The following is a 27,351-nucleotide window of genomic DNA, read 5'->3' as shown; positions in this document are numbered from 1 at the left end:
ACCAAACAGCTCTTTTGATTTCACCACGTTCTTAGTCAAGAGCACATCCACCGTACTGAAACCCCTTTCACAAAACTGCCCGAATTAAGGTACCGTTTGGCCATCCATGCCGCCACCACTTGTAATTTATCAATGGTCAGAGGCAGATCGTCTTTGGGGGTTCTGGCAGAAATGTTTGTGAAAGACTTTTGAATGTCTGCGGCTTAAACAGGTTTAAACCTCAGAACCCCTGAACATCTGATGTTGTACATCTGTGTTTGATTTTAGCCATTTAAAGTGGGTATAATATGGGAGAAGTTTTTAGTAGTTGTGATTACTCGAAAACGAGCCAAAATTCTCATATCACTGTGGTCTAAAAAATTTTATAATATCGCTTTATAGTAAACAGAACGAGGTTAGTCCTTGTTGGTCGGCTCGGTGAACGTTATCGTCCTAGAGCGCAAGCGCAGGCACACATCAGCACGTGACATACACAGTTGTCACGACAACGCTGCGTTGTCGTGACAACTGTGTGGCAGTGCTGTTTCTGGACGTCGCTTTAAACGTCTTCCAAACAAAGGTCAGACTGATATGAAGGTGCCAAATAATATGATACCATTTTAGGCGTACATGACCTAGCCACGCGATTAATAAGGACTTTTGAGTTAAAAGTTCGGCTCAAACTAAACTGAACTGAAAATGAACTGCTGACACACCAGCAAACGTATAGACAATTTTCAAAGGTTTTCCTGCATTTCGCACATATATATGATTTATTTGTTTTATTATTATTATTATTTTGTATTATTATTATTATTATTATTTTGTATTATAGGACACAGCAGAAATGGCTGGCAAAGCAGGGTACACCGAACAGGAGTCTACTCTAGAACTGACTGGTGTGACGCAGGTACCGTCTGGCCTGATAATCACCATAATTGTTTAAGATTTAAACTGTGCCTGAACTACATTTATAGCAAATTTTGTTAGATTGTTATTTTTGCACAGAGGTGGGTAGAGGACCCAAGAACTGTACTCAAGTAAGAGTAGTAGGCTACTTCTTCAACATATTTTTACTCAAGTAAAAGTCAAAAGTAGTCAGCCAAGAAATTACTCAAGTAAGAGTAAAAAAGTATTCAGTAAGAAGGCTACTCAAGTCCTGAGTAACTAATCATAAAAACTGATGATTTAATATGTTTTTAAAAATATGTAATCAAACTGACAAAAACATAAGGTTCTGTGCAAATTCTGGTATTCTAAAGACAAAGAAAAAAATATACAAAGAATACCATAAACATCATAAACATCAAATTCTGCCTGAATTTGATGTTTTGTAATTTTACAAAACATCAAATTCAGGCAGAAGAAACACTTTTCTTAATCATGTTTTTCAATATCAAACTTGAAAGCAATACTTACAGCAGTTAATGTATCTACAACAAGTAAGAGCAGTGCAAAGTACTTCCAGTGACAATATGTACTGTTTACTGTACGTTTATTTGACCTCCAAATGGCTCAGTGTGCTCAGCAGATGAAAAAACAACATTAAAATAACAAAGCTTGTGTACAAAGAAGTCTAATTTTAACACAAACTCCAGTTTTTTTGTCTCTCTGGTGTATTTTTGGTTAAAACAATTCTGTTCTTTATTCATGAAGTTACTCGCAGTTGGTAGAGTAGCCATAAATTTTACTCAAGTAAGAGCAGTGATAACTTACTTGAGTAAAAATGACTCAAGTAAAAGTAAAAAAAACAAAAAAAAACAGTGCAGTAAAACTACTCCTAAAAGTACATTTTATTTAAAGACGTACTCAAGTAAATGTAATTAATCAAGTGCAACTAGTTAAATGTAATATTAAATATACTAAAGAGGCATTTGAAGCTGACAAATACACAAGCTTAACTATGCTCGGCTAACCTGTATCATCAGCTTCCGGAGAACACAAACTGTCTGGCATGCACAGAGGACGGCAGATTTCTAGGTCTGGGTCACAGCCAGGGCCTGTCTGTGTGGTGTGCTTCCTCTTTCACCCGTGTCGCCGAATGGCTTCAACCCCGGCTGGAAGTTACCTTCATTCAGATGACCAGGATGGCTGAGATGACGTATCTGCTCGGGACTGTCGACGATATGGGTAGAGTTCCTCTGATCGGCCATTAACCTCGTCTCAAGGGTGCCGGGCCTTCTCCTGATTTAGTGTAGTGCCTCGCAGAAGTATTCACGCCCCTCAACTTTTCCCTGTTTTGATGCGTTGATGACACAAATTTCAGTGAGTTGAATTTCTTGTGATTTTAGGCTCATAAGTGAAGTTGAGAGATAATGGTTAGCTCCCTTAATTCAGATGCCCATAAATGAATCCCATTGCTACCAACTGCTTTAGTGAGTGTAGCCCACCTGAGGGCAACTCAATCTCAGGGAGGACGTTTCAGAGAAGTTTAAATTAAGATTGGGTTATGAAAAGAAAAAAATAAATCCGAAGCTTTGGATGTCTCACCGTTCAATTCTTCATGGGGAAATAAAAACGGTGTGGCAAAGCTGCAGATCTACCTTGAGACGGTCGTCCTGTCATTGATCTGCCTGGGGCGGTTCTGCATGTGTCTCCTCTTTTCTGGAGGGTGGGTCTGAGCTGTGAGGGCCAGCGCACCTTCGCATCAGCTCTAGCTCAAAAAGAGCCGGCCGCCTATCAGTCGATGCCTGAGTGTCATTGAGTGTGGCACCTCTAGCCTCTACATTGTTTCCTTGTGTATTTTTTCGCCTTGCTACTTGATCCCTGCTCATTGAGATTTTCCCGCCTGCCTGCCAGCCTTCAAGGTTCCTATTGTTCTCCAGCCGGGACCCCAGCTTCAGATGCTTCTCTGCTCTTTGTTGAACCCCCCCTTGTAAGACTTGCTAATCAAACCTCACAGCTGGCTACCTCAGCTGCTTCCTCTCCAACATGTCCGCACTCTGACGCTGCACTTCCTTGCTGGAGTTACTTACACACAGACCCTTAGATGGATCCTGCAAGCCCACAGTTAGCTTAAATTAATCTCCAGACACCAAATCCCTTTTCCGGCTCAAAGGAACCCCTCTTGGATCCAACCACTCTGAAACCTGTAAAAAAAAAAACCCTGTAAAGCTTTAATCGTCCCCTGGTGATTTCCTGTATGTGGGTCAGAAGTCTACCCAATACCATGAGACTTTGACCTCAACCAAGAGACGGGGCATGAAGAGCATTCATTAGAGAAGCTGCCAAGAGGTCCACAGAAACACTGGAGGAGCCACGTCGACTCACAGCTCAGGTGGGGGCATCTGTTGACTGGACACCTATTAGTTCCACGCTCCACAAATCTGAAGAGTGGCAATAAGGAAGCTAGTTTTAATCCAAACTTATAAGAGCTCCCATTTTGCCACAAGACATTTAGAGGACACAGCCAACATGTACAAGAAGTGCTCTGATCCAATTACATCTACATTTCCTTCTGTAGATGGGCAAAGCTGGTGGAGACATACCCCAACGGACCTAAAGCTCCATTGCAGCTAGAGTTGGTTCTGCAAGGCATTTTCTCGAGGGGCTTGTGTACAAATACACACCACACTTTTCAGATTTTATGAATTTTAAAAACCAATTGAAATCCACGTATGATTTGTCTTCCACTTCACAACTAAGCAGTGTTTTTGTTGGTCTGCCAGGAAAACACATTGAAGTTTGTGTTGTAATGTGACAAAATGTGGACAGAAAATTGAGGCCGTATGAATACATTTGCAAGACACCGTGTGTTTTAGTCAGCTGGTATTTCACGTGCTGCACTGTAAAAACAGAGCTAAAAATAAGTAAACTTTTCTTTAGCGCATTTGTCCTTGATCTGAGCACATAAATAAGATTATCTGCCAATGGAATGAGTATTTTAAACCCTTAAATAAGATAATTAGATATACTGCACTCTAAATAAGATGATGGGGATGAATTGTTCCTATTTTAAGAGTAAAAATCTCATTCCATTGGCAAATCATCTTATTTACCTGCTCAAATTAAGGTTAAATACACTCATTTCAAGAAGATTTGACTTATTTTTAGTTTTGTTTTTGCAGTGTGTCATACAGAACATTTACTTTAAATGGACATTTTCCCCAAAGATTTTGCATGTGTGCTGAGAAAATCAACTCCTGGCTGATTTCAATAAGAATCTTTAACATGTCTTTATCAGTTTTCTAAATAAGTCTTTTCTTTCTTAGGTGTTTCCAGAGTCTTTGGACTTCACTCTGGTGTCATCCATCTCCTCAGTGCAATCAACATCATGGTGAGTACAGTCATTTATCCATTGTTTTGTTGTTGGATAGCTTGTTTTTCCCAAATGTGACGTTTATACCGGTAGGACATAGTTTGTCTATGAACTGAGCAAAACCAAAGTTATAAAAACTACTTATTTGATGAACAGGAAGGTGTGAATAAAAGAAGCATTGTTGTAACATTTGACCTACATGAAGGTGGCCGTTATGGGGCTGCATCGTTAAGCTGTAAGTAATTGGTTTTCAAAGCATGAACACATTTTATCAGATGTGGACATTCGAATAATGAATTCATACATCTTTGCAGGCAACGGTGCGGTGTGGCTAGAGGTCTATCAGTTTCCCGTAGAAGCGTGGCTGAGAGAGCTAGAGGTGGCGCCATCGCAAAAAAAGGTAATGAACTGTCAGGACCTCCGTTACATTTAGTGTCTCTCTATCTTAAAAAGGCCACAAAGAACAGAATCATTTTACAAACTTTTTGTACACAGGATAAAATACTTCTTGCTTCTTGAAAGGTGCTACAATTAAACCTCTTAAGAAGGCTAATCTGGATACCACAATATCTAACCTGGCATTTTTTGCAGTTTATCAATAAATATATACCTTTTGTATAATGAGCTATTTCTTAAGCTCTTAGCAGTTAGCTTAGTGTCAAACTATAGCACTGAGACTGGATGGGAGAAAGTTCAAAAATAGTATAAGCCTAACACATGACAAACTTTTCTTTTTGTATTAGTGTACATCAGTGCTGCAATGGACACAGTCACTCATAACCTACTGAATGATGGAATAGGGCTGGACGATAATTCAATAACAATATATATCGATCGATGGACGTATATCGATGATAGAAAAAAAAGGTTCAATAAGAAGTTTTACTTCCTTTTGCATTCTAGTCATGTAGATTAATTTTAGATTCATTACATCTTCCCAACCAATCACAATGCAGATCCAGGAACGCTCTGTCACTAAGCTCCGCCCCCTTCAAAGAGTTCAGAGAGCACGGTTTCCTTTTTCTTTTTTAAAAACTTGCAGTTTTAGTAAAAAGTTAGTTGAATAAAGGTTTGAGTTTTAATTTGGTGTTTGTGTGTTCTTTATCTAAAAATGAGACGCTAAACAACAGCATACAATGGTCAGGGCTGCACTTGAAATATATGTTTTGAATTTGTTGATAATTATCAATATCGATCAATATCATTATTACTTTATCAAAATGCTTTTTCTTCTATATCGTCCAGCCCTATGATAGAATGAAAAAAGGGATGGGATGACCATAACGGTACTAAACTGGTTCAATTGAGGACTACGTTGTCATTTGGCAATTAAACATCTGAGTGAACCAGGATCACATGCATGGTTCTACAAAACTCCATTCTTGAGATACTTTCAGTTCAATGTCTATTATTTCTTCCAAGTTCACACGATGAAGCATTACAAAAGCGCTTACCATTTCTATGTTGATGACACACAACTTAATATTTCTGTATCATTGCCACAGTTCCTGACTTTCCGCCAGGTTATTGTAGAAAAGGATTAGCCTGAAGACAATGGAGCATGTCAGAAACATAAGCATGTGAGCTATATTTTAACATCCACCAAATGTTTGTTGCTAAATCAACCTGCTACTATTTCAAAACCATTGTGAGAAATTGACAAAGACTCCTTCATAGCTGCCGAAGCGTTTTCCGAAAAACTGAGATAAAGTCAGGTTGCCTCCGATTGAAGCCTATTTGCTATGGTCAGAATAAAAGGTTTTACAGAGGGAAAAAACTGGACACATCAAAAATGATTGCACATTTTTGTTTTCAGTGGGTTTGTCTTCTTTGCCAGGTTTTCCTTGAAAAAAGATGTTAATGTCAAGGGACTTTCTGCTTAAATAATGGTCAATAAGTGTTAGATAATTGTAATAATATCTATGGAAAAAAAGAAAATCAGACAGCTGGATATGACCCAAATGGTGCTACTAGAGTTCTGACCAACACCAGGAAAACTGATCACATCACTGCACTGGCTCTGGGTTTGTAAAATGATTGAATTTCAAGTCCTGTTTCTAGAAGACATTTCAATGATCCTGGGCATAGTTACAGCTCAGCTGAGTTGCTGCTCAGGTGTGAATCATGTTAGACCCCCTCAGGCCATAACCTCCGCTCTGGAAAAAAACTTCCTGGAAACTTGAGGCGTGCAGAAACTGTTTTCAGTCCTTTAATGAGAACAAATCATGCTTCTCTGTTCTTTCTTTTCACAGTTATTCAGCTGTGGTCAATATAAAGTAGAACTGCAATGCTTTGGTCTGAATTCCTCATTAATGTAACCCCACGTTCCCCCTTTTTACCTCTGTTCTGAGGTGCGTCTGAGAGCAACTCGTTTTGGTGCTGTCTCTTTAAATCTAATGGAGGCACTTCACACACCGCACCCCTCCAGGTTGCAGAACGTTACACTCCGCACCAATCGGCCATTTTTGTAGGCTGCTGGGGGAATGGTGTAATGAACAACTGAACATTGTAACTCATCCTCTTGTAGCTTCGCCGTCTGTCAGATTGGACTACAAAATCGTTCCGAAAAATAAAAATGGTGCATTGGCAAAACTGGTAAGCCAGAGGTCCATGACCTTGTTTAGCAGTTTCGTAGCCCTTGGAGAGACGATATTCAGATTTTCTGCATGTCAAGACTCCAAGTGGACAACACTTTAAATCAGGACTAAAAACAATGTTCTTTACTGTAGCTTTCCCATCAAGGTCAAATACTATTTTAACATTAAAATGACATAATCTCTTACCTCTTGATTCTAAATTAGCATTTAATCTTTCTCCCTTTTTAAATTAAACTTTACTTTTAATTGTTTAAACCAACTAGAAATTATCGTTTCCACTTTTCTGTAGAAGCTTTGCCAGACCCACCAACCTTTAATCAATTGTATTTGCCATTTAGAAACCTAGGTACTGGGCAAACCCTTTAGACGTTTTTTTAATCCTCAGGAGAAATACGCATCTGAAGGATCGGATGTGAAATGGTCTCCAGTTACACTGATGATCAAAATCTTTCCACCAACTGTTCCAGCAGGTAATGAAATGTTTTACAGTCTTTCTGTGAAGTAGAAATTCGATCTACTGTGCACCAACTGTGGATGTTCAAATTAGTGATGGGGTGATTTTAGACTTTATCAAAACCTAGATTTTGTATCAATACTTCTGAAGAGCATTTTTGCCTGTTTTTGTACTTACAGGATTTAATCATGAGATTAAGCGGTACATGTCAAGAAATCTGACAGGTTTTTGCTGATTTGCAGGAAAGACGTCAGACTTTTTGACAAGCTGTTTGGCTCTTGATATAATCAGAAGCAGCCGTCATCAGGAGACACAGGAAAGCCCGAGGTGCATTTAAGTGATTAGAATCTGACTGCTACTCTGCTTTGTAATGCTAATTTAACTATAAAAGTCATTGATAAGCATTAATATATACCATATTTTACGGACTACAAGTCGCTCCGTAATATAAGTTGCACCAGTCAAAAAATGCCTCATAAAGAGGAATAAGAAAACATACATAAGTCGCACTGGACTATATGTCTCACCGGACTATTCGCATGTATGTAGAAATGTATCTCACACAATCTAAGACAAAAAAACTGACATTTGATCTGGTAAATCAAAAAAGTAAAAAACAAAACAACTGGGCTTATTTTCCGAAGTTTGAAGACGTTCCGCTTGCTATCCCGGAAGCTTTATCAATTCAAAAAGTCTGGAGTAATGTGGAGTTGTAAGCTTTACACCACTGCCCAACAAAGACCTTGAATGGCTTAGATAACATGCAGATTGAACAGAAACTGGTCCACTCCTCTGCAACAGGGAGTCGTTTGGGTCGTACTTTTAACGACTGGCAGACTGGACAGTGGCAGGACCGGCTAAACTTTTTCACTCCATCATGATACTCTGAAATCAGGGACATTTCCAGGGACAGCTTTTGCCAGGGACAGGTCATCAAAATCCGGGACAGTCCCTGGAAATCAGGGGTCGTCTGGTCACCCTATTTTAAGTGTTACAGGAGCAGGATAGTTTTCACAAGCCTAGCGAGCCCTCTTGTGGAAATAGATGGTAACGTTAAGTGTTTGGTTCATGCTGGTGAAGATGAATTACCATTTAAATTTGATACATAAGTCGCACCTGAATATAAGTCGCCAGATCAGCCAAACTATAAAAAAAGTCTGACTTATAGTCCGAAAAATACTGTATATCAATGGTAAAAGTATTGAACACATTTTAAGGTCCGCTGTGCAAAAACTGCTTCATCTTTGCACTTTAAACCAGTAGATTGTAACAATTCTCTTGCTTTGCTTTATCTCTTTCAGCAGTTGCACTCAGCACTTTCTCCTGCCTTGTGATCAGTCAACTGGAGGCAGTAGAGCCGGGCCAGGTATGGAAATCCAAGGGAATTTATTAGCATTCTGTAATACTGGAATACTGAGTTTTATACACAGTGAAGGCCAGAAGGTCACATACATTTATGAGGGCAGACTTCCCTTTCATTTTGTGATTTTAATGTTACATGTTTCCATTCTTTTTGTGACTGTGGTAATTATTCAACAAATAACAATATGTAATTGTAATATTGTCTTTATTGTCATTGAAACATACATTACAGCGAAATGTGTTCTCTGCTTTTAACCCATTCCCTTGGGGAGCAGTGGGCTGCCATGTGCGGCGCCCGGGGAGCAATCTGGGCTTAAGGGTCTTGCTCAGGGACCCAGAGTGCAGATGCTGGGGATCGTACCAGGTACTTGCATCCTTCTCTGGGTGCAAGCACACTGCTCTAACCCCTAGGACACGACTCACTTCAAATATTTTTTAGAACTGGGACTCCTGTTGTTGCTTTTTTCCCAAAAGGTTCCTTTTATCAGAGGAGGGGGTTTTGGTCGTATGAAGGGGATCTTTGACACAAAACAACAATGTTCCAAACTGGGTTTGGCAGATAAAGAAGGCTAGCAATAACTTTCAAATGTCCCTTCAGATTTATGCCTGCAGCTTTTTTTTTTGTTGTTTTTTATGTTTGTTTTTTTTTGCAAAAACTTGTTGATGGGCACACATAAGTTTGAGAGTACTCTTCAGCATTTACATTGGGTAAATGCTGAGGGTCATTTACCCAAATATTACAGTATTCAAATAAATCAATTAAGGCTGGACGATGATTCAATAACAATATATATCAATTGATAGACATATATCAATGATAGAAAAGGGATCAATAAAAAAATTCAATAGAATAACAGTTTTCCTTCCGTTTGCATTCTAGCCATGTAGGTTAATACTACAGTCATTACATCATCCCAACCAATCACAACGCAGACCCAGGAACCAAGCTCCGCCCCCTACAAAGAGTTCAAAGAGCACGCGTTCCTTTTTCTTTTATTAAAAAACTTGCAGTTTTGGTAAAAAGTTGGTTGAATAAAGGGTTAAGCTTGAATTCAGTGTTTGTGTGTTCTGTATATAAAAATAGGTTGCTAAGCAACAACATAAAATGATCAGGGCTGCACAAAATATATGTTTATGAAAAATGTTTTGGTCAATATTTGTTGATAATTATCAGTATCATTCAATATGATTTCTATTTTATCAATGTGCTTTTTTTAATACCACCCAGCCCTAAAATCAATCACCAAAAGCCCCAAATGAAATGAGATCAAAGCCGATCATGATTTTATCCAAACCTCAGACCAGCACTGTGGAATTACTATGATCACTTGTAATGACAGTGTTCAGTATTCCCCCTCCATGCGTTTGCAAGGTAACTCCTACTTTCATACTCTTAAAATAGCTAATTGAAGTGAACACAGCCCTCTCTCAGCAGGTCTGCCTGTGGCGGTTGCTGTGTGGTGGAGCGGATCCCATAATCTCCTTCAGTATTCACAGCAAAAAGCCCCAAATGACGGACGAGGAAAGACATTTATGTTTCTCAGTTTTAAATATTCCAAGTTCTTTGCACCATTTTATGGCGTTCTTGGTGACCAACAGAACAATATGCTTTTTTGTTTTCTTGAAGCAGATGTGACACCCTTGCCAGAAATGTTGTGGCCAAATGCAAAGGAAATCCTCTGCTCAGCTGTCAGCAGATGCACTTGTTACATAGCGCTTGGGCTTGAGGATGCTTTGGTGTGTATCTGGAACAGACAATCTGGTGAGCAAACCTTATAGAGAATGTCTTAACGTCTTAATGTCAAAACGCAATCTTCAGCTTATTCCAACACTTGATATATTGTAGAAAACTGTTGTTTTTAGGTGGTCCTGCCTACAATTTCAGGAACAGCGTTCTCATTGAACGCAAACTTGTATCAAAACGGCACATTCTTGGACATCCATGCAGTTTAGCTGCAGAGTAGATTACTGAACTGAGACAATAAACTGTCATGTTATTGAATTCAATTCCTGTCAGATTAAAACTGAGTTGTTGAAACCATATTTCTGAATTGGGCACAGTCAGTCATGGAACTTTTGTATCCAAGGTTTCTTGGTTGATCTTTACTTTCAGTACAGTTTATAGGATGCAATCCATTTTGCCAGATCAATCACAGGTTGTTTGCATGTAAAAATTAAGAATCATCTAATATCAAGGTCCTTCCATTTGTTCCACACGGATTTATTCCTTGGAACCATACTTGTTTGTGGTTTATGGTAATGATCTTTCATGTGTATGTTCTAACTATAAATTCAGATGTTTGCTGATTACACTGTAATTTATTTACATGGTAACAGTGTGGGTCAAGTAGCAAATTAACAAACACACACCAAGGCTAATGTTCCAGCATGGTCAGAGCTATACTGCTTTAACTTAATGTTTCCAAAACGGTGTTGTGTTTTTCTAAAGGTCTCACAGGTCTCACAGGGGAGAGACTACAAGTCCTACAAGTATATTGAATACAATATACTGAAGTTCTAATTCATAAAAAAACTTATATTTTAAGCTAAAGTGAAAAATATTTATTATTTTATATTTCAGGTTCATGAGAAACCCTATGTCAATAGAAGTAGCTAAGATGTATATACATTCTTTTTTTTTTTTTTTTTTTTTACTACCGTTTACCGTCTTATCACCTGTAAACAAGCCAATAATACCACCCTGAAACCATTACCATCTTTATATAGGCAAACACTTCTCTGTTTTTAGCGTTGTTTAATACTAGATACTACGGGATAATATTTATTAATTATACAGGGTTTGTCTAATGTATAAGGTCAAATCTAGGAACATCCCTCTTGGTTTGTCAAAACTTTCTATAAAGGAACTGAAACTTTTTTATGGTGACTATTAGTTTATTTAAATGTAATTTAAAGAACTACTTAAACACCAACCTTCTTGTCAATACATATGGAGGAGCAGGAGAGTCACTGAAAAGGAAATCCAACCATTTCAAGCTTAACATTTAAACCATATCATTAGAAATCCAATTTCAAAAGCGTTTTGTAATTGCACATTTGTATTGAATTATTAAAGAGAAATGGTAAATTGTATTTATTAATCAATTATTAAATACTGCAATTTGAAAATGAATTTTCAAATCCTAATTCTAAATGGAGAAAATGGATGTAAAAGCCACAATTCATAAATCTGATCATAAATACCTCTATTTATTAAGCATTTAAAAAGGTAATTACTTTTTCCATTTTCTTTTTCACCTTGCATTTCCAAATCCTTCCTGCAATAGCATTTTCTTTTTCCTTTACCCTATCCATTTAGGATTTCAGTGACCCTTCTGGTCCCTGGGCTCAATGAAAACCTAGTTAAACCAATCACAGTTGCTCATCGGATGTAACCAGCTCTCTCATTGGTTAGACCACCACACTTGGATCTCAACATGACAGCTACCATAGGAGGTATTGTGCACATGCCAAAATTGTTCCTTGTGCACCTGATAGGTCCCAGTGAGCCACAGTCATGGTTTGTTGCGTGCTTCACAAATCTGGCATTTATGGAACAGTAGCATCAAGAAAGTTATTGTCGAAGAATATCCAAAGGATGCTTGCTTGTAGTTTGCCACCAGTCCTGTCGGGGGACACAGCAAACATATAGAAGAAGATCAAAGTTAATTTTGCTGGTCTACATGCAAAACACTGCACTTTATTCTGAGAACCCCCGCACCTTGTGTGAAACATGCTGGTCAAGGCATTATGTTACGGGGAGGCTTATCTTCAGCAGGAGAAGAACAGCTGGTAGTTGATGGGAAGATGGATGAAATACTGGAAGAAAATCCACTAGAAGCTGCAAAAGGTTTAAGACTGAGATGGAGTCCAACAACAGCCCTAAACATACAGCCCAAGCTACAATGAAATTATTTATATCAAAGCACATTTATGTGTTAGAACAGTCCACCAAAGTCTAGTCCTATAAATTTGATAGAAATTTGGGGCAAGACTTGAAAATGAATGCTATCAGACGCTCACAGTCCAATCAAACTAAACTTGATCTGTTTTGCTAAGAAAATTATATAAAAACTTCAGTCTGAGAGGGTACAAAGGTCCCAGTGAGGCAGAGTAGAAATCCACCACCCACAATCCATATGTCATTGTCTTTATGCCCTAAGCTGTCTTCATCTATCACATAAACACAAATAAATTATAGTTGCAATGTGACAAAATGTGAAGACATTCACAAGGCATTCTGTGTGTGTGTGCTGGGAGTTCACTTTTACAGTTCTTTCTTTTAGCCGCTGCACTAACATATCAGTACAGAAAAAAAAAAGAGAAGTCCCAGAGAAGAAAAGTATTGGAGGATGGTCTGGGAATGATATTTTTTGAATGGCTCAAGTGGGTTTTACATGATTTGGTCTGATCATTCATATGTTGTCCTATAATAGGGGGAAAACGGTTTACCTCAGGGCCGGTATTACCAAAGATTCTCAGAGTCCTTTCAAAGAGCTCCGGTCTTAGCCTAAAAATTCCCACCTAGTAGTCTTATCTTAAAAAACATGATTGAGATCACTGCAATCACACACCAACATGGTAAATGAGAAGCGCAGCAGCAATCAAAAGCGAGTGCATGGCTTCACACAAGCAAACTTCTAGATGACCATTTAGGCTGCTGACATCATCATGCAATTCATAAAATACTTTCTCGCCTCTTTTATATATATTCTTTTTAAATTTCTCCACTTTTTATGCATTATTATTTGATATTTTTCCTATTATTTATTTATTGTAAATAAAATGACGTTACTAGAGCTGCGCCTTTAACCCTCCAGGCTTCTGAAACTAAATGATTTCCCTCTATGGGGATGATAAAGTTCATCTTATCTACATATTAATAACTGTATGATTGTTATAGAAGTTTGTGTTCATTTCCTCCACTGTTTAGTTGGTGAATCAGCCAATCAGCTCTCTCTGTTTCCAACATCTTTCTGCTTCAGACAATCTTAGGCTCACTAAAAGTCCTCCTCACTACTACTAACATTTTGTCACTTTAGGAGCTCTCTTAAGGCCTAAGATACTTTCTAAATAACATGTATCTTACTGAGGTAAAATGCTAAGAAAAATTATTAAAATTCGGGAAATTCTAAGATTTTCTCCTAAAATGATGTCACTAAAAAGACTCCACTACTTTTAGTCTCAGGATTCCTTGTGAATATGGACACTGATGTTTAAGACTTAGGTAAGGATCAAGGATTGTAGTTTGTAAAATATTAAATTCTTATTTTTTTTCTTCTTCTTACCCTTAGGAGCCCCCCTCTCCATCGTTCTGGCACCTGAAGGAAGCAGTCCCCTCTCCAGGGTACAGTTTGTGGATAGCTGGCCCGTGTCCGCTCAGGACTGTCAGATTGCACCTACAAAGCCAGTTGGTGTGTTGGTGTCGTCTAAGAATGGAGCAATTTATACGGTGACCACAGGACAAGGCATGCAGTCCTGCACCATGCAGCTCATTGAAAGGTTATCTACACTTTACAAATGAAATCATATTTCCCTTATGGTACATTAATCTTTATTGACACCGTTAATTTTTATTTAATATCATAGACCTAAAGACAGCAGGGATCTCCCGACTGTTACCATGACTCTGCCTTTCCTACAGGCTGTGGTAGGAGCACTTCAAGTGTTGGATGAAAATGCACGATTTATTTTGCACCACCTTACCACTGATAATCACTTTAGACTGTTGTCTCCATGCAATGTTGTTTTTCTTGCTCAAACTAGTCACTTGTGGTGCAGAGAAGTGGAAAAATGTTCCTGAAAGATGTCCTCGACAGATCCACTGTGTGCTATCTGACTCCTCCATCCTCCTATCGAATCGCTTCCCCCTACAATCCTGTTTACGCACTAAATGCCAAACAGCGAGCCCTGTTCATACGAGGTGATTATCATGATCCTGGTATTGCCTAAAAATAGTTCCTGTAACTAAAGGTTTGCATCTGTCTCCCAGGGGACCCGGAAACCGACTGCCATGATTTGTCTAGGGAGGGAAACCAGAGTCGCCTCTTTGTCGTCTATTTTGATCAATCTGACATCTTTAAGCCTCACTTTCTTTCACATGTAGACCCTCCCAGACAACAGACAACACTCTGTCATGGTAGCCTCGAGGAAATCTGCAACCTCTACCTTGAGCAAAGGTTAGCTTTGAAGGCAGTCGCAGTTTGGTGATTGTCACTATTAATCTAAATGTAATTATTTCCACAGAATTACCATTTTCACTTAATACGTTTCACATCATCCCTGCTTGGTTTTAATCTGTTGCTGTGGAGGAATTTTTCCCCACTCTTTTTTGCACGTTTGTTTAGATTTATACACCTTGGAGTCTTTTCAAGCATAAACAGCCTCAGTCAGATTTTTGACAGAAGTGTGACAAAAAAAGCAAAAAGGAAGACACTTGCAAGGAGACAAACGCTTTATCACAACACTGTTGTGCAAATGTTGAAGATTTCACTCTCAGGATGAATCAGAACAAACAAGAGACGGCCCACAATTAGGATATTAACACTGCTCTCTGTTTTTTTGCCTGTTTTTCTCTGAAGAGCGCATTCTGCGGATGAAAGGAACAAAGCTCTTGTGCAAACATGGGGAAAGCTGCAGGAAAGTGCAGCGGGGATGCAGCAAACACCACAGAGCCGCAAACATCTAAAGAACTACAACATCTGAAACCCCGCAAGGATATAGGATGTAATATTTTCGTTTGGTAAAACCAGATATGTTTGCGTGCCTGTTCACAGCACTTGTTTCAATTAGATATCAGTAAGGAGCCAGCAGTAACTCTGAATCAGTCTCACAGGGAATACATTTGATTTGCAGTTATTAAATACAATTTGCAAAACACTGTTTATTTCAGTAACAGTTCCCTTTAAGAATAAAACCCTTGGTTGATGTTTTCATCTCAAAGCTTTGCTTCATGTTTAATACACTTTTCTCCTTGTTTCTCATAAGACGCTCTCAGGACTGGACTGCTGGAGATCTCTGTCCTCTAGAAAGCTGCTATTTAGTGAGGGGGGCTCTACTCTCCTATGGCCGTCACTGCAAACCACCAGTTTTTCCTGACTGAAACGCCTGAACTCCCTTCTCAGGGACAGAGAGTTGGGAGGGGAATACAAGGATCCAGTTATGACGGTGGTACTTTCTACTTCCGCTGTGGAGGCAGCGTTGCCGTAATACCTCCGCAGCCCCTTTCTGAAGTGGATGGTGAACAGGCCATAGATCACTGGGTCCAGGCAGGCGTTTACAAGCCCAAAGATGAACAGGATGTGGGTCAGCGAGTGGGACACCTTCCCCGCCAGGTCATCAGGAAAGAACCAGTACCAGAGGCCCAGCAGGTAGTACGGAGTCCAGCAGATGATGAAAGACGAGACAATCACAACGCTCATTTTTAATGTTCTCATCCGGGCTTTGGGAATGTTGTTTTTGGAACACCTCAGATCCACTGGAAACAGACCAGAGAGAGACAAAAATCAAGGATTAAAATAAAACCTACCGGTGTATTGTGCTTTAAGACTTGAAGAACAAAATAATTGCTTATTCCTTGGGCATGGCATAAGGTTATTTCAAGAGTGTTGCGATAAAATAAGAGATAAAGATCCTTCCTAATGATGGAACCAAACCACCCGGTACTAGATTTGTTTTTTTGAGGCCTCTTCAAAGTTAGTCTTTGATACAGATTTGCTAGCTGTGCTTTGAGACAACTGACACATTTACAACATCAACATGAATTAACCTTCATGGTATTGTTAATTTTATCAAGCAAGTTAAAGGATAATGGCAGGTTCTTTGGTTGTAAAAATCTAAGTTTTATCATTCTCTCCCTTTTATCTCTTCTTTCTTTCACCTCTTCTCTTTCTTTTTTTCTCTTCTTGTTCTTCCTTTACTCTCCTACTTTCCCATTGTAGTGTCCAAATAATTTGAAATTATCCCTGCAGGAATCACAATAAAGCTATTTACATGCATAAATCAAGCGGAGCATTATGGCGAAAGCTGTTTGCTCCACTTGTGAAAGCAAAATCTGTTGAGCTCTATTTGGCATTAAGACATCAATTCTTATTGCCACATTGCTAGACAGGACACTGGGGTAAAAAAAAAAAAAAAAAAAAAATCAAAGTTCTAATTAAATTGCTATCGACTGTGGCCTCCATATTTATTGGCACCTCTGGTACAGATGTGTAAAAATCCTTTGGAATAAATTCAGTAAGGGTGAAAGTCTAGCATAATCTCAGCCTCACAGATTTGCTGTATTTCTGTAATATTGGGCTTTTGAGAATTTTTACCTCCCCTCCATCCTCCTCTCTGCCATGTTGGTACGTTAGACCCTTGTGAAGGCAACAACTATAGACAACAGGGTAAAGTTTAAATGGTTTATTGACAAAAGTGAAATAATGAATCTTTCTTCCGCGTTCAGGGTAGAAGTCCAGGTTGGCGCTGAGGAGGAGAGGTAGGTGATCGTTAAAGAAAAGCGATGTAAGCCCATGTATTGAGGATGTATCATAAAAGTCATGCTGTTGCTGTATTGATGAAGATTCTCAGAAGGACGTCAATAGACCCATTGAGGCTGTGGTTGGCAGCTTGTGGTGAGCGGTGTGGGTTGGCTATGTTTCCAGGAGAAGATGGAGATGACAAGAGGTGTGTTGGAGGGTGGACAGGCAGGGGAGTGATGGTGATGGAGTAGGGGTGAGTCCAGAAAGCGGACCCAGAAAAGTGACCATAGGATCAGTGAGGAAATTATTGTAAGAGTTCCTGAGATGCGTTCTCCTGAGCACGAGCAGCGTTTCATAATCCAGCAGGCAAAGCACACAGAAAGTGGGAGCGTCAAGGCCCCAGAGCATGAGAGTTAACGAGATGGTCTGGCAGTGAGTGGGTAGGTGAGGCGGGTATATGAAGGTAGGGAACAGGTAAGCAGAGTTGGGACTTATTGGTGGCAGCAGTTGGATCTGGTCTTAGCTGATGACTGGTGGCTGGTGACAGAGGGGTGGATTGAGCTAATAGGAAGGTGACAGATGGGAGAAGGCTGAGGGGAGTGAATTTAACTAGTCCTAAATGTCTGAGACTATGACAAGAAGTCTTTATTCAAAGATGGCCCCCAGAAGTAGTGGTGAAGGACGTCACTGGTGCGGCTCATCCAAGGGTGACGGGAAAACTGAGAGGTGAGGGCCGAACAGATGACCATGGAGAAAATAGAAGATGGGAGGGAGGACCCTGCAGATGAGTATAGCTTACCGTCAGAAGGAGTCCTCTGGGAAAGTACAGCTTCAGCTACGCAGCCAAAGCGTCCACCTTGAGAATATATTGGCCGGCAGTATCAGGATGGACAAGGATGGGAGCTGCTGAGAATGTCTTCTTCAGTTCAGAAAAGGCCCTTTCTGCTTCTGGGATCCAAAAACAGGGCTTTTTGGTGGAAGTGAGTGAGAAGAGAGGAGCTGCAGCCAACAGAAACTTCTGATGAAGCGTCTGTAAAAGTTGGCGAAACCCAGAAATCGTTGTGACTGTTTTCTGGTGTTGGGTGTGGGCAATCCTGTATGGCTTTTATTATTTTTTTTTTTCAGGATCTGTCTTCACCCATATGCAAAACGTCATACTGATGTCTTGTGGATTTTACATTTTACCACAGAGACAGTTCTCTAGGAGGGTCATTGTATTGTAGGAAGTGCATGGTAAATAGAAACTTTAATGAAGAAGCATTAAGAAAACTTACAAGTAGGTCTTGCACAGGGGGAACAGGTCATGAAGCACAGGAAACAAAAGGGATATGGAACAGGCAGTCAGAAATTACAAACGGACAAGGGAAGCTCATTGGAGGGAAATATGGAGTAGCTGAGGCAGAATGGAGGCATGGCAGCTGAGGGAGAGAGACTAACAGAGGAAGTTGACTTGAAATCTGCAAAGCAAGGAATAAAGCTAAACAGAGATCTAAAAGAATTCAATAACAAACGCATGAAGTAATATGGCAAGACTTAAAATAAATAAGCAATAATGAAATACTGAAAAAGCAAAGAAAATATGAAAAAAAATTAAACCCAAACACCCGGAGATTGTGAGAAGGAGATGGTGGAGTACTTGACGGACGTGAAGTGTGGATTAGGGTCATTAGGAAAGATCGGAATGTCATGTAAACAAACAAACTTGTCCCACTCCCATTTCAACTGTTTGGGATCATACCAAAAACGGTTCAGGCCAATCAGGTTGCAGTATTATGGTTTAAGGCGGGACATACCCCTGTGACAAAAACAAGAGCTGCTGAGCCACTGCCGAACCAAAATAAACATGACAGCGCACAGGATGCTGCTATCACATCTGTTTCGGCAGAATCCACGATTTCTTCTTTGAAAGAGCAAGAAGTGCCTTGACCAGCGTAACTTGTTGTAGTTTCTCAAGGTGTCTGCTGCATTTTCATTTGATACAGTGATTGGCTAAAACCAACCTTTGGTAGGAGGGCTCTAGGTGTTGCTTTGCCCAAATGGATTTGATGGGAGCAGTCCCAGACTGATAATGCGCAGAATGGAGAGTGTTACACATTATCAATCTAGGTTATTCGAGATGTCTGGGTTTTGTATTTCATTTGTGTTTGTGTTTTCAGTAATCCACTGTTGTTTAATTATGTTCAAGCAGATCTTGCCATGTTCTGTTGTTAACTTATGTTAGGATATCAACAAGGTCAAGTGGAACGAGCTGTTTATCCCAGAACTGCATGGCACACTTAGATGGCACTGACCCAAAAGATTGGCACATATCTATCAGATACCACCCCGGAGGTGACACAGCTTCCCTGCTGATGTCACAGTTTGGATGTGTACCGCCCTTGTATGGGTGTGTCCCGAGATCCCTTTATAATGTTTGTGTGATGAGCACTCGAGGCCTCCTGCCGATCAGGGGCCCATCAGCGCTGGTGTGACTGTAACTATTTCTCTGTCTTTACCTAGATAAAATATAACTAAAAGCATACTTGTCTGTTTTATGCTTCCTACATTCAAGGTAATAAGTAAGTGGGGGTCGCCTGACTGGGTAAAACGAACTGGGTCCACCGAGGGTGTTTCACCTTAGACACGGCACGGTGAAACAGTAACACTTACTAGCTTATACATGTGGTTTGTTATTTGTACATTTGGGTTTTGAGTAGTCTCACGCTGCTCCACGTGTCCTCTGACTGCTCTTCTGGGTTGCTTGTCATTTCTCCACCCCTGCATCTGTACTTAAGCTCACTGGTCGTCATTGCTTTTTGCTAAATTCTTCTGCTGACTGTCTGTTTCCATGTCTGTTTTCAGTGCTTGTTACTCTGCCAATTCACTGTCTACAAGACAAGACCAGCCTATAAGTTCTTCTTTAACTATTAAAGTACCTAGCTTCACTTCGACGTGTCTCTGTAAATTGAGTCCATCACTAAACCAAATCATGACAGAAAAGTAGTAATTCAAAAAAAATGCCAGTTACACTTATTTTATAGTGGGATTTTGTGGAAAAACTGAATGTACTGAAATGAAAGGCTGGATTGAAGCGGTGTGGTATTATGCTACTGCAATCAAAGATATGTGTCTTTTGAGGCTTTCTAAACATCTATCCCAAAGCTGCCATTAATGTGGAAGGCCTCTGTATAAGAAAATGACCCCATTCAGAAAAAAAAACGTTATTATTTTAGTCATTAAAGAAAAAAACTAAATGTTCAAAAGTGGTGAAACTTTTGCCAAAATTGGCTATGAATACTTTTGCAAGACACTAATTGTGCTATTAAGTGTCCAGTTATCAGAAGGTAGAATAAAAACTGCTATCAATCTTATTCCCTGGAGAAAAAAAAAGCAGATGTAAAGTTAAAACTAACAGAAACAATTTGGCTTAAAAAGAATGATCCCAACCCAACTGCTTAGGATTTTTATTTCCTCACAGATCCATGATAGATCAGCAGCCAAAGGTGTTGCTTGTAATACATTTTTTTTTTTTACGTTTTTTTTTTTTTTCTTTTTCAGTGGACCAGTGAGATAAACACATTTTGGCTCAGAGTTCAGACTCACAGTTGTCCTTCTTCAGTCGTTTGGAGATCTCATGGAAGATCCTGGCGTAACAGGTGATCATGATAACCAGGGGCAGCAGGAACAGACAGGAAAAGGTAAACATGTTGTAGGCCGTCTCATGCCACCGAGTTGCAAAGCTCCCCCATGTCGTGCACTGGGTGAAGTCCTCGGGATGGATGATGGTCACATTATGAAAAAGGAAAACCTAAGGAGGGAGATTGAGATCGTTTAGCCAGTTGAAACAACTAGTTCAGCATGTTTTTCAGATCTCATAATTCACCGGTACGCTCACATGCTTCGGCTGAACAAATAGGAATGTGATCTAACCCAGCAAGAAGCTGGGTCACATTACCTGAACTCAAGAAAAACATGTTTTACTTGCTTCCCATGGTGTTTGATCATGTGGATAGGTAGGATCTCCCAAAACAGTTTATCTAGTGTGAAATAGCTGTATGTTAAATTAAAACGTCAAACCCTGACAGTTGTAGCTCGTAATGCAATCTGCTAACTATTGTCATCTAACTTTTATAAAGTTCTACTCAGATCTTTGTCTATTACATTAAATTGCTCATCTGTGAGAGTTTGTTTCGTCCTTTATTACCCTTGACACACTTCGCTTCATTTTTTTTCTTCTTTTTCAACACTTAATGAAAACACGGAGTAACCCAAGGATTTAGACTAACGGTGTCCGGTGTGAAATTATCCAGTGACAGAAAAATCTGCGTGGGAAAGGTAACACGGTGCAGCCTGCCTCACTTTTCATGGCACAGCTCAGGCTAAACCTAACGAACGGGCAAAACCCTTTAATTCGTCACATTTCGCTGCACAAATATTCCTCCCTTTGGGCTCGTTCACATTTTGTCCCGTTGCACCAACACAAGTCAATGCAATTCACCGGGATTAAAGGTGATAGACCAACACAAAGTGTCTCGTGAAGTAGGAGGAATGTGACGCGTGTTTTTTTTTTACTTTTCTCCTTTTTCACAACATAATTCTGAAGAGCGTGACAGGATTTGAGCACCCCTGAGTCAATACTTTAACCTTTAACTGCAATCCCAGCAGCAAGTTTTTTGAGGCCAGTCTCTCCCTGCTTTACACGTCTATAGACTGAGATTTCTGCCCCTTTGTCTCTGCAAAATAGCTTTAATTCAATGAGATTCAGAGGTACTCAAGCAAAAGTAACATTACTTCTGTATATCTGTACCCAAGGTGAGTAAAAAGCAATCATCCAATAACGTATTTGAGTGAAAAACTGTTTGGTAAAAAGGCTACTTAACTTACAGAGTAGTTGTTTAATTATAACAGTTTGTGAAAATGATGTAATCAGACGTACAAAATTAATGTATGTGTAAATTCTGTTATTTTAAAGAATAAAAACAAAAAGAAATCAATAAAAAATTACAAAATAACAAATTCAGACAGAAGAAGCACATTTTGAAGAATTTTTCACAACATGAAGCGTGTGAAACCAATACTTATGGTAGAAAATGTCTATATGTTAAAACAATCCAAACTACCTCCTCTGATGCGACATATACTATTCACTGTACTTGACGTCCAAAACACTCGGATAACTGAGCAGAAAGAAAATAACATTAAAATAATAAAGCTTTGGTACAAACAAGAAGTCTCAGTTTAACAGAGCAGGTGATAAAGCATGCTTGTTCTTCTTTCACCAAAGTAACAGGTGGGAAGAGGAGCCATAAATGGTACTCAAGTGAGAGTAGCGTTTTTTTAAAGAAGTCTTACTCAAGCAAAAAGTGTGGTGCTGTAAAACTGCTTCTAGAAGTACATGTTTCCCAAAAGTTACTTAAATGATTGTTACTCGGTAAATGTAAGTAATTACTGCCCACCTCTAGACAGATTCGGTGACGGTCATGTGGAAAAATGTTTTTTAAATCTTCCCACATTAATAAGCCTTCACAGGTCTGCAGTTTTCCTGGACCGTTATAACACGTTATTTTTGATCTGCACCATCCCCTTGTAGCTGTGGCTGTGTGTTTAGGGTCGTTCAGCCACTGGAAGATGATACTCCAACCTAATCCAGGATTACCTTGTACTGACCTCCCTCCATCTTCCCATTATCTCTGACCACCTCCCTGCCCCTACTGGGGAAAGATTCCCCACAGCATGATGCTGCCACCCCTATGTGTCGTCGCTGGGATGGTCTGTTCAGGGTGATTTGCAGTAATACATCTCCTCAACAAACATCATTTTTCATGCAGGCCAAAAAGTTCTGTTTTGATCCAAAAAGGGTAAGATTTGATGTAAAAACAAATTGATGTGGAAAGTTACCCCCAATTTGAGGTGTTCACGTAACTTTCTCGCTGACCCGTCTGCTGTGTTCCTCGGTCTTACTGATGCTTTTTGTTCACTGCTGTTCTCGAACAAATTCGGATTCATACTGAGATAAAGTTACACACAGCTAAAATTCCTTTAGTGACACGCCTTCAGAATAACACTAGATGTTATCAGAATGAAACATTTAAATACCTTTGCAATACACTTGTATAAAATCTAAATATGAACAATCAACAGGTTACCCAAAACCTTTTCAGGAGGTTGGGATTAGTCGTTGTACTTTACAGCTTCCAGCATTGAGGTTTGGAGCGTTAATCTTATACACCTCTTTAATGTTTCACCAATAATCTCGTCATGGTAAAATCTGGAAAATGATGGCAGCTCAAAGCCAAAACCAAGCTAAATCAAACACCCTCAGCCATGATGCTTGACTTTAAATCAAATGTTTGTGCTGACACCGTTTTTTATTCCATTTGCACTTTGCACATCTAGGTTGTTCTGACATATTTTGAGCTGAAAGAAAAGGCTGTCTTCTGGCAACCCTTAACAAGTCAAGTTTTTTTTCTTTGCTTTGACATTTTTGAGCTTGGACATTTCACATGCAAACTGGAGCATGAGATGATGTTCCCGGGGGTTTGGGGGCGTTTTGTTTAAACTTAAAGTGAACATGCTTAGAATGCTAACTTTGCAAAGATTGGCAACTGTCCTTTATGTTATTTCACTTCTGAAAAATCCTTCCTATTCCTACTCTGCATTGTCTTCTTTTTATGGTGCGCTACCAATAGCTTTTAGATTTGCACCACCCAGCCTGCTTGTTGATTTCTTTGCAAGCAGGAACGGTTTACTTGGGTTTTCAACATTGTCTCTTGGTTTTTAGAAAATAATGAAACTCTGAAATATATTGTGCTGCAAAGTATTTTGTTCATCAGAGGCTAGATATTAACGCCTGATTTAAAGGTTTGATATTGACATCTTGATGCTGAAAATAATAGAACGGAACACAGATTTATGCAGCGTGGAAAAGCATTAATACAGCCCCTGCCCAGTGTTTGATTGGAAAAAAAACTAAGAGGCTTCAAAAGAGAAAACGGCTTTAAACATACATCCCCTGCTCTAGTGGAATGGTTTAGATCAAAGCACATTAATCGTGCATTAGTACGGCCCATTCAAAGCGCAGACCTACATCCAGTCCAGAATCTGTGACCAGACTTTTAAAATAAATCTTCGTGCTCTCAGTCCGCTCTGGCTCAGCTTCAGCCTTTCTCAAAGAAGATGTGCAAAGCTGCTAGAAATATGCCTCAAAACACTTGCAGGTGTAAAAGTGGAAACAAGTTGTTCTACAAAATATGGACTCGGGGCACTTTTCAGAATTTATTTGTAATTCAAAGTGAGACTATCCTGGCAGGTCACTGCAGACCTCCATTAGATAACTGCAGGTTACCTGAACACAACCGATGAGGTTTGGTGCTAAGAAAGGCAAACATTTTCACACAGAAAACGCCTTTCGAACTAATAGGCTTTCTGAGATTGAAGTATTAGTATGTCTAAAAGTATAAAAGCATCTGTTCTGAACTTTTGTTCCTGTTGTCCTCTGAGCCTGCCTGACCTTACCTGAGGGACTGAAAGCACAACGCTCATACCCCACGCCACAGCGAGCATGATGCGGTTCCTCCTCCGGGCTTTGTTGATTGCCAGAGGGTTGAGGATGGCAGACTGCCTGTCCAGACTGATCACCACGGTGACAAAAGCGCAGGAGTACATCGCCAGCAGCTTCAGAAACATCAGCAGCCTGCACGCAAAGTCCCCAGCCAGCCACTGGACTGTGATGTTCCACGCGGCGTCCACAGGCATCACAATGAAGGTCACCAGCAGGTCCGCCACGGTCAGGTTGACAATCAGCACCTTGACGTGGGATTTGCGTTTGCCATCTCTGTGTGCCGCCCACAGCACAGCCAGGTTGCAGAAGGCTGACGTGCCGCAGAGGATGAAAGTGATGATGACTCTGATTTTGGCTGCTGTGGTGAACGTGGGCAGCGTCGGGACCTCCTCCTCTGTCCAGTTGGAAGAGGCCAGGGAGCAGTTGCAGGTGACGTTGGCTTGGAGGTCCGTCACCAGGTCCCGCATGGTCACTGCGGTCTCACACAGACAGGTGTTCATCTCCTGCAGCTTCTGGAGGAGGAAGCATTTTGCCCATTCTTTGCACACATTAGCTCTGGCAATAAGAAAAAACAAGAGGGGTTCAGCACAGGTACACCAAATATAAATATATGTTTTAATTTCTTGTTTCTGATAGGTTACATAATACAACACTCTTTTGCATACCAGGCTTTTTCTGTAGGAGTGGGTGTGTGTTTGTGTATGGGGCAGCAGAAGGGGATCTTACCCAGGGCACAAGAACCACCACTGGGCATGACAATTATGTTACAAAACAATAATGCAATAAATTATTTTTGTCACTGCTTCTGCTTTTCATGACAATGGCAGAACTTTGTGCAGCTGAAGATGCATTTATGCACATAGCATGAAGGCATCATTAATGATGCAAGTCTGTCTTTTCAAAAGCGCTCAAACTACATTCTGCATGCATTACAACAGTATGGCTGGGTGCAGAGTCTGGGCATCACTCTGCAGAAAAAATATCCTTCAAGCCCAGACCTGTTGAAAATACAACAAAGGAAACGACAAAAAAAAAAAAAAAACATTTAGACAGTATGCTCACATAAAGCCCCCAGACGGCTAAGAAACTGGAAAGTTTCAGATGGTTTAATGTCAATAGAAGAGGTGCTGGATCAGGTTAAATTCTTTAAATTATACAATTGGTGTGTGCATCATTGTACTGGTGAAAAACAATAATTGCATAACCCCCTAAACACAAGCCAACCATGAAAAATGGCGGTGGGAGCACAATGTGGGGATTCTTCGGCAGGGACAGGGAAGCATATCAGCTGGAATTGATATGAAGCTGGATTTAGCTTCATACAGCGCAAAACCGCAGTTAAACCTGTTAGAGCCTGCAAAAGACTCAAGATCAGGGCAGAGGTTCACCTTCCAGCAGGACAGCCACCCTGAACATACAGCAGAGCTGCAATGGAAAGGTTAGATCAAAGCACATTCATCTGTTAGAATGGTCCAGTCAAAGTCCAGACCTAAATAACATAGAGAATCTGTGGCAAGGCTGGAAAATCAGTGATCAGAGAAGCTGACCATCCTGTCTGACTGAGGCTGAGCTGTTTTACAACGAACAACAAGGACAGACTTCAGGATCGTATCTGCAAAGGTGGTAGAAACACCTGCCAAGTGACTGCAGCTGTAATTGCCAATCGGGGGAGCTGAATACAAATTTATGCCGTACTTTCTTCGTTTTAATTACTAGAGCACTCTTAGAATGGTTTGTTATTTTCCCTTAACGTCACAATAACGTCTTACTTTGTGATGATGCGTTACAAGAAACATATATTACAAGTATGAATGATCGACGGTAGGTTTTTCCTCATAAAATCCAGACATTGCATCATGAAATAAAACGTTTGACAGCATAGTAAAATCTAATTTCTAGAAGAGGGGCAAATGTTAACTCACGCTTGAATTTGACCATGTTTAAACAATCAGGGGGCTTTATCCCAGTTTGTGATCTCCTGCTCGCCCCTGCATGCCGATATGAATAAAGAAAAAGCCTCGCAGCCAGACTGTCAGATTGACGTGGATGTGGACTTGCAGTTCAGTCTACATGCACAACATTTAATGTCCTGCAGACATTTTCTTTCCACTTCTGCGCTCCCACACCCAATTAATGGCTGTTGACTTTCTCCACAGATGACATCTTATTGCCCATCCATCAGGAAATGTTGAACAGAGAACGCTTCTGCATTTTAGCATTTCAACAAATTCAAGTAAAAAACAAAAACAAAAAAAACAGGCAATGCCAGTGACAACTTTTATGCAACAAAATGCATTTTGAAATCTTTCCCTAACAGTAGGGAAATGTTGAAAGAGGTGAAATAAACTTTGGCTTACCTTGCAGGGAGGCTCTATAGAACACAAATGTTTAGAAATCCTTGCATAATATCTGTTTAACTCTTCTTTGCAGAACCACAGTGAGTTTCAAAGGCATGTGAGCTCCTCCGCTGCTGCACCTTTATCAGAGCATCCATCCATCTTCCTAGCAGCTTCACCTCCGGAGGAGTGGTCTCACCCAGCGCCACAGACCAACAGCTCTCTCTCTCTCTCTCTCTCTCTCTCTCTCTCTCTCTCTCTCTCTCTCTCTCTCTCTCTCTCTCTCAAAACACGGTGATCATGTTGACTACAGCATCATCCAAAAAGCAGACACAAATAATTATAAGATTACCCACAAATGGT

At 40.1% G+C, this 27,351-nt stretch overlaps 2 protein-coding genes across 2 annotated transcripts; one reads left to right on the top strand and one right to left on the bottom strand.

Annotated features, from left to right (window-relative positions):
• Positions 1-507: 507 nt before the first annotated feature.
• wdr93 (WD repeat domain 93) lies at positions 508-15,497 on the top strand. Its single transcript, XM_036136262.1, has 16 exons — positions 508-559; positions 815-889; positions 1,908-2,109; positions 4,191-4,255; positions 4,394-4,472; positions 4,552-4,637; positions 7,220-7,304; positions 7,531-7,615; positions 8,590-8,654; positions 10,083-10,172; positions 10,281-10,412; positions 13,945-14,152; positions 14,240-14,300; positions 14,417-14,573; positions 14,757-14,829; positions 15,232-15,497. Exons 2-16 carry the CDS (start codon positions 827-829, stop codon positions 15,353-15,355), a joined length of 1,575 nt encoding a protein of 524 aa, XP_035992155.1. The 5' UTR covers positions 508-559; positions 815-826; the 3' UTR covers positions 15,356-15,497.
• LOC105916404 (gonadotropin-releasing hormone receptor-like) lies at positions 15,091-27,135 on the bottom strand. The gene is given in 4 exon segments (NM_001310010.1): positions 15,091-16,127; positions 20,695-20,899; positions 24,607-25,207; positions 27,010-27,135. Coding segments are annotated over 3 exon segments (1,248 nt in total). The 5' UTR covers positions 25,153-25,207; positions 27,010-27,135; the 3' UTR covers positions 15,091-15,630.
• Between the last annotated feature and the right edge of the window lie 216 nt (positions 27,136-27,351).

Source organism: Fundulus heteroclitus, chromosome 4 (assembly GCF_011125445.2).
Source record: "Fundulus heteroclitus isolate FHET01 chromosome 4, MU-UCD_Fhet_4.1, whole genome shotgun sequence".
NCBI lineage: Eukaryota > Metazoa > Chordata > Actinopteri > Cyprinodontiformes > Fundulidae > Fundulus > Fundulus heteroclitus.
The sequence above is the reverse complement of the archived record's forward strand: the minus strand, read 5'-3'. Positions and strand labels throughout refer to the sequence as shown.

Coding starts and splice junctions, on each gene's coding strand:
- wdr93 (XM_036136262.1), top strand. CDS start 827: ATGGCTGGCAAAGCAGGGTACACCGAACAGGAGTCTACTCTAGAACTG. Junction 4,473..4,551: donor TGGGGCTGCATCGTTAAGCT/GTAAGTAATTGG, acceptor ACATCTTTGCAG/GCAACGGTGCGGTGTGGCTA. Junction 10,413..13,944: donor TATCTGGAACAGACAATCTG/GTGAGCAAACCT, acceptor TCTTACCCTTAG/GAGCCCCCCTCTCCATCGTT.